Source organism: Phocoena phocoena, chromosome 12, assembly GCF_963924675.1.
Source record: "Phocoena phocoena chromosome 12, mPhoPho1.1, whole genome shotgun sequence".
Lineage (NCBI taxonomy): Eukaryota > Metazoa > Chordata > Mammalia > Artiodactyla > Phocoenidae > Phocoena > Phocoena phocoena.
Genome location: NC_089230.1, coordinates 18,464,299 through 18,476,665, shown reverse-complemented (window position 1 = coordinate 18,476,665; position 12,367 = coordinate 18,464,299). Strand labels below are relative to the sequence as shown.

Sequence of the window (12,367 nt, the reverse complement as noted above, 5' to 3'; positions counted from 1 at the left end):
TCACCCTTCCCCCTCCCCATATCCTCAAGTCCGTTCTCCAGTAGGTCTGCGCCTCTATTCCTGTCTTATCCCTAGGTTCTTCATGACATTTTTTTCCCTTAAATTCCATATATATGTGTTAGCATACGGTATTTGTCTTTTTCTTTCTGACTTACTTCACTCTGTATGACAGACTCTAGGTCTATCCATCTCATTACAAATAACTCAATTTCATTTCTTTTTAAGGCTGAGTAATATTCCATTGTGTATATGTGCCACATCTTCTTTATCCATTCGTCCGATGATGGGTGCTTAGGTTCTTTCCATCTCCGGGCTATTGTAAATAGAGCTGCAATGAACATTTTGGTACATGACTCTTTTTGAATTTTGGTTTTCTCAGGGTATATGCCCAGTAGTGGGATTGCTGGGTCATATGGTAGTTCTATTTGTAGTTTTTTAAGGAATCTCCATACTGTTCTCCATAGTGGCTGAACCAATTCACATTCCCACCAGCAGTGCAAGAGTGTCCCCTTTTCTCCACACCCTCTCCAGCATTTATTGTTTCTAGATTTTTTGATGATGGCCATTCTGACTGGTGTGAGATGATATCTCATTGTAGTTTTGATTTGCATTTCTCTAATGATTAATGATGTTGAGCATTCTTTCATGTGTTTGTTGGCATTCTTTATATCTTCTTTGGAGAAATGTCTGTTTAGGTCTTCTGCCCATTTTTGGATGGGGTTGTTTGTTTTTTTGTTATTGAGCTGCATGAGCTGCTTGTAAATTTTGCAGATTAATCCTTTGTCAGTTGCTTCATTTGCAAATGTTTTCTCCCATTCTGAGGATTGTCTTTTGGTCTTGATTATGGTTTCCTTTGCTGTGCAAAAGCTTTGAAGTTTCATTAGGTCCCATTTGTTTATTTTTGTTTTTATTTCCATTACTCTAGGAGGTGGGTCAGAAAGGATCTTGCTGTGATTTATGTCATAGAGTGTTCTTCCTATGTTTTCCTCTAAGAGTTTTATAGTTTCTGGCCTTACATTTAGGTCTTTATCCATTTTGAGCTTATTTTTGTGTATGGTGTTAGGGAGTGATCTAATCTCATACTTTTACATGTACCTGTCCAGTTTTCCCAGCACCATTTATTGAAGAGGCTGTCCTTTCTCCACTGTACATTCCTGCCTCCTTTATCAAAGATAAGGTGTCCATATGTGCGTGGGTTTATCTCTGGGCTTTCTATCCTGTTCCACTGATCTATCTTTCTGTTTTTGTGCCAGTACCATACTGTCTTGATTACTGTTGCTTTGTAGTATAGTCTGAAGTCAGGGAGCCTGATTCCTCCAGCTCCTTTTTTCGTTCTCAAGATTGCTTTGGCTATTCGGGGTCTTTTGTGTTTCCATACAAATTGCGAAATTTTTTGTTCTAGTTCTGTGAAAAATGCCAGTGGTAGTTTGATAGGGATTGCATTGAATCTGTAGATTGCTTTGGGTAGTAGAGTCATTTTCACAATGTTGATTCTTCCCATCCAAGAACATGGTATATCTCTCCATCTATTTGTATCATCTTTAATTTCTTTCATCAGTGTCTTATAATTTTCTGCATACAGGTCTTTCGTATCCTTAGGTAGGTTTATTCCTAGATATTTTATTCTTTTTGTTGCAATGGTAAATGGGAGTGTTTTCTTGATTTCACTTTCAGATTTTTCATCATTAGTATATAGGAATGCCAGAGATTTCTGTGCATTAATTTTGTATCCTGCTACTTTACCAAATTCATTGATTAGCTCTATTAGTTTTCTGGTAGCATCTTTAGGATTCTCTATGTATAGTATCATGTCATCTGCAAACAGTGGCAGCTTTACTTCTTCTTGTCCAATTTGGATTCCTTTTATTTCCTTTTCTTCTCTGATTGCTGTGGCTAAAACTTCCAAAACTATGTTGAATAAGAGTGGTGAGAGTGGGCAACCTTGTCTTGTTCCTGATCTTAGTGGAAATGCTTTCAGTTTTTCACCATTGAGGATGATGTTTGCTGTGGGCTTGTCATATATGGCCTTTATTATGTTGAGGAAAGTTCCCTCTATGCCTACTTTCTGGAGGGTTTTTATCATAAATGGGTGTTGAATTTTGTCGAAAGCTTTCTCTGCATCTATTGAGATGATCATATGGTTTTTCTCCTTCAATTTGTTAATATGGTTTATCACATTGATAGATTTGCGTATATTGAAGAATCCTTGCATTCCTGGAATAAACTCCACTTGATCATGGTGTATGATCCTTTTAATGTGCTGTTGGATTCTGTTTGCTAGTATTTTGTTGAGGATTTTTGCATCTATGTTCATCAGTGATATTGGCCTGTAGTTTTCTTTCTTTGTGACATCCTTGTCTGGTTTTGGTATCAAGGTGATGGTGGCCTCGTAGAAGGAATTTGGGAGTGTTCCTCCCTCTGCTATATTTTGGAAGAGTTCGAGAAGGATAGGTGTTAGCTCTTCTCTAAACGTTTGATAGAATTCGCCTGTGAAGCCATCTGGTCCTGGGCTTTTGTTTGTTGGAAGATTTTTAATCACAGTTTAAATTTCAGTGCTTGTGATTGGTCTGTTCATATTTTCTATTTCTTCCTGATTCAGTCTTGGCAGGTTGTGCATTTCTAAGAATTTGTCCATTTCTTCCAGATTGTCCATTTTATTGGCATAGAGTTGCTTGTAGTAATCTCTCATGATTTTTTTTATTTCTGCAGTGTCAGTTGTTATTTCTCCTTTCTCATTTCTAATTCTATTGATTTGAGTCTTCTCCCTTTTTTTCTTGATGAGTCTGGCTAGTGGTTTATCTATTGGAAGGCAAAGTCTTAACCACTGGACTGCCAGGGAAGTCCCACATGTTATCATTCTTGATTCTTTCAAAATCTATTGAAAATCATGAACTCTTTCTTCTTTGATTTGACAATTCCGAAGATCTTTTCCTCCATCGCACCTTGGCCCCCTAATTTCATGGTTATATTTTAGACGTTATTATACCAATAACTGTATTATCCTAATCAAATTTCAAGTTCTCTGACCCCCACCCCTGAATCTCCAGTTCGCTCTCTCTATAACTTGGAGACTAGGTCTTGGACTGAACTGGGATCTCCATCCATCAACCTTACCACTTCTTCTATGTCCACTCTCCCCACATCTTTACTTCTCTTATTCCCAACGTAGTTTCCATGGTCCATGATTGTATTTATATCCTCACGTGTGCCCTCAACACAAGTGCTCTTCTTACCCTCTCATCTTACACTCCTGGCAAAATCCTAATATTGGTTGAAGGTATCTCTGTGCCTAACCTGGGGTTTCATCAGAACAGCTGAGTGTAACTGGAGAAAAAAAAAAAATCCTCCTACCTAGCCCCACTTTAAATTGAGGACCACAAATCTCAAAGCAAAGCCCCTAAGCACTGCCAACATTTCCTGAGTCCATTCATTCTCCCAGCTCTCATTCTCATGAGTGGCTATTTCAAACCTTCAAATCTCTCTCTCTCTCTCTCTGCCTTCAAATCTCCAACTCCCACTCTCATCCTTCCTCATTTTCAGCTGATGACCTTGCTGCTGTCTTCACTGAAGAGATAGAAGAAATTGGAAATGACCCACTCATCTTCTCATAATGAACTCTCCCAAGCTCTTGTCACCCTTCCCTCCTGTTCTAACAGAGGGACTGTTCCTTCTCTTCTCTAAGGCCAGCTTCTTGCAAACACATGCACATGTGCACAAAACAGCATTCTTTGTTTGGCTTATTTTACTAAAGCATTTATATTTAACTCAAATTAGCAGTACCTCACACTGTACAGGTACAAATATTTGCTGAATGCTTAGTATTGAATTTTTTGCCCACTCTGAGGGCACAGACTATGATTTTCCATCAGGATGTACCCAGTGTTTTGAATGGTGTCAGATGTGCAGCAAGTGGACAATAAATATTTGTTGAATAAACTTTCCAGACTTCAGTGGTGTGAGCTTAGTATGTCCACTTAACCAGTAGCTCCTAAGCCACACCACGTCCTAGAACATTGAAACTCTAAATGCGTAGAGGTATTTCAGGTCATGTGGTGGCCTTGTACCCTTAGCTTGAGTGTTATCTGGAAACAGGGTAAGAAGTCTTTTGCTCTCAGCTACTGATGAAGAATAGTCATTATTTTCTATCAATTTCAAGATAAAGAAATTATTAATTAAAGTTTAATTCAATAAAATTTTAAATAATTTATAAAAATTAAATTTTAAATTAATTTAATTAAAATTTTGGTAATTATTTTTCTACACAGTCAAAGCTAAGGATCAAAGCTCAAAACTTAAATAAACAGTGGCATCTTTTGCCCTTGCTTTGCCACTATCTTAGGAAAATCTCTCATTTTCCCAGATGTGGTATTTTTCCTCCTTTAAAATTGTATCTAGTGGGATATTGTTATTACTGCCCTACATAAGAGAAGCAGTGGTATACTACAGTGAAATACCCCTATCTGTCCTCTTTTTCCTAACTTTGTCATTCTTGGTTTCTTCAGCTGAGGGGATGGCTATGAGGAGAAAAGTAGGCTAGGGAGGGAAGAAGGTCTTGATTCCTCTTGAGTATTATTTCCAGTAATTATTTACTCAGGGTAGTTTCTAATGTTTTATGAACGTCTTCAGAATAGGTCTAATTCTTGGTTGTTGTTGTTAATATTATTGTTATTATCGTATTATTAATGTCATTATTGGTAAAAAGCAATACCAGTGAAAGCCAACTACACTCCCACAGTCAAATTTCTGTGTGTGTGTGTATATATATATATATATATATATATATATATATGTTTTGTTTTGTTTTTCTTTTAAATTTCCCTAAAGCTTTAACAAAGAACAGCCCTCCCATAAAGCCTGGACTACTTACAGTTGAAAGAGTTTCTTGGAAATCTCTGAGGCCACGTGATCTTGTTGTGACAATTCACACGTACGCTACCAAGGCTACAGTGGTTCGCCTGCCTGTTGGGTATGGAGTGACTTCATTTTTCCCATACTAAGAATTATTTGAAGACTTGTAAACTTTTGACTACTAAATAATGAAACAATATGGAATCTAGTATGTTGTTTCCTGAAGCAATTTCATAAAGCAGAGGTCTATCATCATGATTCTTGAGAAAAATAATTCTGTGAACAAATAAAGTGAAGAAATGCTGTATCTTTTGGAAGATTCATCATTGTTAAAGAATCTGGTTGTTTCTTTAGTAAAGAATACAGTTTAAGCTTGTTTAACTCAGCATTTCCTAAAATTAATTTATTAAAAGGTCTTTTTTGTTTTATTGTAAAATTTATTAATTTCCTTAATAAGAACCATGATTTTATTTAAAAACAGATTGAGAAACAGCATTTTACCCTACAAATCTGTAGTTTTGCCTGTAGTTTGTTTTTAATTTTACCTGGAGTTCTATTTTGAGTTAAGATAAAATTGGTTAAGCACATCACATTTTTCATTTTAAAGAAAATATGTATAATTGAAAAGTTTTCATGATTTTGATAAATAAAATTCAAAATATTGCCTCATATTTCAGATGAAATAAATATTTTTGCTGAATTTCCCAAGATCAATCATGATAATTCTATGTGATCAACGAAAAGCTATGGCTCTTGTACAAAAGCAAAGCCCAAGCAACAAAATGAAGTGCTAGGATAATCTATGGCAAGCATCCAGTATTTCTAGAAAAATAATGAATTTTAAAACTTCTATGTTTTCACATCTTCCCTAAAAACTCTGGTATGGAGAGATTCTCCCAGAAATCATTATTCTGTCTGAGTGCTCATCCATCAGGACAACCAAGGATGGGGAACTGATAAAGAATCTAGTATTTTTATCTGCTTTTCCCCCGACAGAGCCTAAGCTATAGACAGGTGGGTTTTGGACATGCTCTCAGTATTCTCCCTGATGCCGCAACCTGGTAGGAGAGACACAATTAACACACATGAAATTATACATGTGTGAGAAACTGACTATGAAATCTACAGAGCACTAGGCCAACATGAATTATTACCATTGTTAGGGGGAAAATCCAGATGAGTGTTTCGCAAGGTCCGCAGCTTATGGGAGATGTCTCCAACATGTGCAAGTTTGTCATTTACTGTAATCGTTTTTTGTCCAGCATAATCAGTGAGATATAGATTCCATGATCTCGGAGGGTTCTTTCAAAGTGAAACATTCATCAGTCTTTACCTCATCTGTGTCACAAAATTCAGCCCTTAATAACGTTTGACTTATTTGAGCACAAAGTATCATCAGGAAGCTAAGAGGCAAGGACTACAACAAAGGAAACCCTCGGTCCTCTCTCCTTAGGAGACACATGCTGCTCTTCACCACATACTCCCCCGTGGGGCACTCCATACACATCTGCGGCATGGTGACCTTTGTCGTCGGGGATGAAGATGCCGTGCTACCCAACTTTGAACTGGTAAATCTCTGAGCAACTGTGATTTTTTTTGTGCTTTATTTTCAAAGATTTTGAACTAAATCATATTGCTAGTTTGTTTTCAACTTACCCAGTTTTTACTTTTTTTTTACATCTTTATTGGAGTATAATTGCTTTACAATGGTGTGTTAGTTTCTGCTTTATAACAAAGTGAATCAGTTATACATATGCTCCCATATCTCTTCCCTCTTGCGTCTCCCTCCCTCCCACCCTCCCTATCCCACCCCTCTAGGTGGTCACAAAGCACCGAGTTGATCTCCCTGTGCTATGCCGCTGCTTCCCACTAGCTATATCACACCTTCTTTATTCATTCATCTGTTGATGGACACTTAGGTTGCTTGGCTATGGTAAATAGTGCTGCTATGAACCTTGGGGTGCATGTATCAAACTTAAATGCTTTTGCACAGCAAAGGAAACCATCAACGAAATGAAAAGACAACCTATGGAATGGGAGATAATATCTGCAAATGATGCGACTGCCAAGGGGTTAATTTCCAAAATATACAAACAGCTCATACAACTCAATGTCAAAAAAACAAACAACCCAATCAAAAAATGGGCAGAAGACCTAAATAGACATTTCTCTAAAGAAGACATACAGATGGCCAACAGGCACATAAAAAGATGCTCAACACTGCTAATTATCAGAGAAATGGAAGGCAAAACCACAATGAGGTATCACCTCACACCAGTCAGAATGGCCATCATCAAAAAGCTTACAAATAATAAATGCTGGAGAGGGTGTGGAGAAAAGGGAACCCTCCTACACTGTTGGTGGGAATGTAAGTTGGTGCAGCCACTATGGAGAACAGTACAGAGGTTCCATAAAAAACTAAAAATAGAGCTACCATATGATCCAGCAATCCCACTCCTGGATATATATCCTGCACATTTATTCAAAAAGGCATGAAAAGACACGTGCACCCCGATGTTCATAGCAACACCGTTTACAATAGCCAAGACATGGAAGCAGTTTGTTTCCTTCTTTAGGTGATTTAACTTCCTAGGTGTTTAGTTATTGTAGTCTGTGAACTCATATTTCCCTGGCATTACCAACTCCTCCATCTTATAAAAATTACTGGGGCTTACATCCAGTTCTAATGAAGAAGCAAAAGGGGATATAGACTGGCCCAAGAACAAGCCCAAGGAGATTCAAGCTCCTCAGAGCCATACATGATCATTCCCAAAACTACCATTTAACCAGACAAGTTTTCTGGTCATGGTTTTATCTCAGGGAGAAACACCATTAAGAAGAGACTTTCCCTAGGCTTCGGGGAGGTTGGGAGAAGGTCAGCAAGAAGGTGGCAAGTCAGTTTCATCTGTTCTCAACAGTTTCTCACCCCATTTTCATGCCATTCCTCAAAATTTCTGCAGGGAACCGTGGAGCAATGATTGCACCATGGTGCCCCTAGGAAAGAGGCAAAAACAGACTTTACAAAGTTTTCTTCCTACTTGATCCTCGTCATGCTTCCTTCAAGCACCCTCTGCTCTGAGTAAGTTCTCCACCAGCCACCAACTACCCACCACACACGAGTCAAGATAATCTGCAAACACCTCAGTGTTTTCTCCATTTAAAAAAATAAGTTCCTTCCTGACATCCCTATCTCCTTCTTGTTTTTATCGCTTCTTCAGAGTTTATAGCAGAAGGGAGCCAGCAGCCCGCGCTAGTTTACCCTCTTGTATTTTTTATTTTATTGCTCTCTCCCTGAACACTTCTCTGCCCTTCAGTCGTCAAACTCCACACAGCTGTCAGACTAATTCCTAGACACTCTTCAGAACAAAGGCTGGATATTCATACTGTGGAGAAATTTCCCCTGGCCCCCAAAGTGAGGTAGGTGTTGTTTCCATGCGTTCCTACTAGAGCAGGAATCATGTTCCTTGTTTTATATCCCTCAGACCACAGCACCTAGCAAAATGCTTTGATCAAGTAAGTCCTCCATAAATAACTATTGAGTTAGTCATATAACAGATGTTTAATATATTAACAGAAATTAAATTGTTGTAAACCTAGTTACACCTAAATAAGCAAAAGGGAGGCTGACCGCTTTGCTTTGTCTTCACAGGAGAGCTACCGATTTACAGAGCAGGCTTTAACAATTTTGAAAGCTGTTGGACATGGCATCGCTAATTTCGAAGATAAGGCTATACTTTCTGCAGCCCTGAAGGATCTACGAACAGCTCACTACCCTATTCCCCTCCAGGATAAAAAACTAACTGCACAGCACTTCCGGGTAAGCGTGTTCAGGCTGTAATGTTCCCAGAAGAGTATGTTCTGTTTGTAATAATGTTTCACATATTCGATGACCCCCAAAATCAGCCGAGAACATGTTCTGGATGAAGACAGTTTATTTGGGAAGTGACGTCAGCAGAGAGAGTAGGAAGAATGAAATGAGAAAGAGGAGAATATTCATGAACGGATGTGGTAATTATTGCTGTGGGCTACTGGGGCTCAATGCTCCAGGGAATCCTGATAAACTGTGTAGGACATCCCTTAGAAAGGTCCCCCTAGAGGATGAAGCGATTGTAACGTTTATCCACTGATAGATGGGTGCTCTCAGGGGTATTTATTTCCTCACACTTTCTTGGGGTTAAGTAGCATCCTGGCTTTACTGAAAGCCTTGAGGGAGTGAAGCAAAACGACTTTGTGGTACCCCCTGTACACTACCGACATTTTGAGCCAGATGATTTTTGCTGTGGTCCTGACCTGTCAGTGGCAGCATGGCTTGCCTGCACCCTCTAAATACCAGTTGTGACAACTAAAAATGATTTCAGACATTGTCAAGTGTCCCCTGGGGAGCAGTGTTGCTAGAGTTGGAAAGTAAAATACAGGACACCCCGTTAAAAATTTGTTTTACTAAAGACTTAATTTTTAGAGTAGTTTCAGCTTCATTGCAAAATTGGGCAGAAGGTATGGAGATTTCCCATTTATCCCCTGACGCCACCCGTGCCTTCCCCATTATTTATCAACACCCCCCATGAGTGGTACGTTTGTTACAATCGATGAACCTACATTGATACATCAATCACTCAAAGTCCACAGTTTACACTAGAGTTTACTCTTGGTGTACATTCTGTGGGTCTGGACAAATGTATAATAACATGTATCCATCATTGTAGTGTCATATATAATAGTTTCACTGCCCTAAAAATCCTGTGTGTTCTGCCTAGTCATCTCTCCCCTCCCCCACGCCCTGGCACCCACTGATCTTTTTTATTGTCTCCATAGTTTTGCCTTTTCCAGAATGTCATAAAGTATGTGGTCTTTCCAAATTAGCTTCTTTGACTTAGAAATACACATTTAAGTTCCCTCCATGTCTTTTCATGACTTCATAGGTCACTTCATTTTCATGCTGAATAATATTCCATTGTCTGGGTGTACCACGGTTTATTTATTTATTCACTTACTGAAAGACATCTTAGTTGCTTTCAAGTTTTGGCAATTATGAATGAAGTGGCTATAAACATCTGTGTGCAAGTTTTTGTGAAGGCATATGTTTTCAGCTCATTTGGGTAAATACAAACGAGTGTAACTGCTGGATCATGTGATAAGAGTATGTTTAGTTTTATAAAAATTATCAAACTGTCTTTGAAAGTGGCTGTACCATTTTTCATTCCCACCAAAATGAATGAGAATTTCTGTTGCTCTATATCCTAGTCAGGATTTGATGTTGTCATTGTTCCAGATTTGGGCCTTTCTAATAGGTGTGTAGTGGTATCTCATTTTAATTTGCATTTCCCTGATGACATACGATATGGAACATCTTTTGATATGCTTATTTGCCACCTGGATATCTTCTTTGGTGAGGTGTCTGTTAAAGTCTTTGGCCCATTTTTAATCAGGTTGTTTGTTTCCTTATCATTGAGTTTTAAGTATTCCTTTGCAAATATTTTCTCCCAGTCTATGACTTGTTTTCTCATTCTCTTGACATTTTCCTTACAGAGCAGAAGTTTTTAATTTTAGTGAAGTCGGCTTATCAATTCTTTCTCTCATGGGTCCTGGCTTTAGTGTTATATCCATAAAGCCATTGCCATACCCCGGTCATCTAGATTTTCTCCTATGTTATCTTCTAGGAATTTTATACTTTTGCATTTTGCATTTCAGTCTACTGTCCGTTTTGAGTTAATGTTTGTGAAGGGTGCAAGGTCTCTGTCTAGAGTCATTTCACCCAATTAAATTTTAATTTCATACAAACAAACAGTATGTGCAATATATAGCACATACTTACGTTAAAAATTACACTAAAAATTTATTTTCCCTGTTATTCCACTTTAACTGGGTATAAGGTGTTGTTGGGGATAGATAATTAAAAACAGAATCTCCTTCAAACCAGGAAGACCTCCACAAAGGTAGAAGAAACAGAAGATTGTTGAATAAGCGTTAAACCAGAATGTGATACCCGTCAAGGGCAATCTGCTAAAGAGATAGCAAAGAGCCAAAGAAACCTTACCCTTTTGTATAGCCCAGCAGATATTGCCCGCTACCTACATGTTCTCAGGATAAATGATAATTAGTCCCTTAAGTAAAGGGATTTGATAGCACCATTTGTTACACATAGTGAATTCTAAATTCACCTGCTATTTGGAGTGACCATTTGCATTACGTAACTGGGTTTATCCAAAAGAAACATAAACTTCTCATGCCTTTATGGCAGGAGGTATTTTTCCAAGTTGGTGGGAGCCTCCCACCAAGGTTACGTTCCTCCCCTTCCACAGAAACTGGGGGATTGGGGTGCTATCTTCCTTGATGATTACATTTCAAAGAGATGACTTCCAGGTCCTCGAGAAAGATATTCCTGGATCTTAAAGCTGGCAAGATAGCTATTTAGCCTTTAAAAATATTTACATATATTTCAAAGAAGAAGAGAGAGAGAGAACTTGAAATTATAAGTTTTCTAAAGTGAATGCTCTAAGAAAAGGGAGGGGAAGAGTCTCTTCCTTTATTTTCCATAAGGAGAATTGTCTTGTTTTGTTTAAACTGGTATTTGCCCTTACAGTTTCTTGTATCTTATCTGTCAACCCTACCCGGGACACAAATCACTCCCAGTTGAAAACCACTCACCTCGGGCATACGCAATCTCCAAAAACCTGCCATGACTTACCTCTTTAACTAGTCTGATTGGTCCTCAAGTTAATTCTGTCCATCCAGTCCTCAAGGTGGTGGCTCTAGATGGCTCTTGGTGGTGGTCATAAGCTCTAAAAATAAATAAATAATCAAATTATCATATAACAAGAAAGCTGTAGTATCCACTGCTACAGCTGGCCCTAAGGCCAGAATTGGTAGTCAACATCTCTCCTCTACCACCTATTCTAGATTTCCCTTTCTTCCAGCTGCTCTAGTTGCTTGCCTGGTTGGTGCCCCAGACCTTCAATCTTGATGCGTACAGACCTTGATTGCCTTATTCTCATCAGGCTGAGATTGTTGTAATTAAGCATTCACTGTGGAAGCACCAAGAAATGTCCCAGCAAATCCAGACATAATTCTTCTTGTCCTCATTATGTAGCAGAAACCTAGCCCCTCATGACAATGAGGATGAATTCCTCCCACCACTCCATTATATTAGTTTCTTTTTTCCTGCTTATCCACCAGGAAGAGGATCTCAAAGCAACTAGGAATATATCAGAGTTTAGGTTTATTGTAAATCATACTGTGTTCCCTGGTGAAACTATTTCCTGCTATCCACCCCCAGGAATTAGGTCCTCCAGTACAGAAACTCCCTGTTGTGGGGACAGAAAACACTAATTATTGAAAGTGGACCACTGGAAATGATGGTGAGAGAGGCCACTCCTACTTCTAATTTTTGAACCTCAGGCCAGTATATTATAGCTATTAACAGTCATAGTACTGTGTATTGATCTTTGGTCTTATACAAATATTCTGTATTCTGGAGGATACTGTCTCAGTTTTGCAGGATGTCATCACCAGGCTGGCTTCT

General features: G+C 38.5%; 1 protein-coding gene across 1 annotated transcript in view; it reads left to right on the top strand.

Annotated features, from left to right (window-relative positions):
• ADGB (androglobin) overlaps positions 1-12,367 on the top strand; it is a 176,574-nt gene that overhangs the window by 104,337 nt on the left and 59,870 nt on the right. The window contains 3 exon segments of the mRNA XM_065888845.1: positions 4,825-4,966; positions 6,302-6,416; positions 8,498-8,665. Of these exon segments, the coding sequence (XP_065744917.1) occupies positions 4,825-4,966; positions 6,302-6,416; positions 8,498-8,665 (425 nt within the window).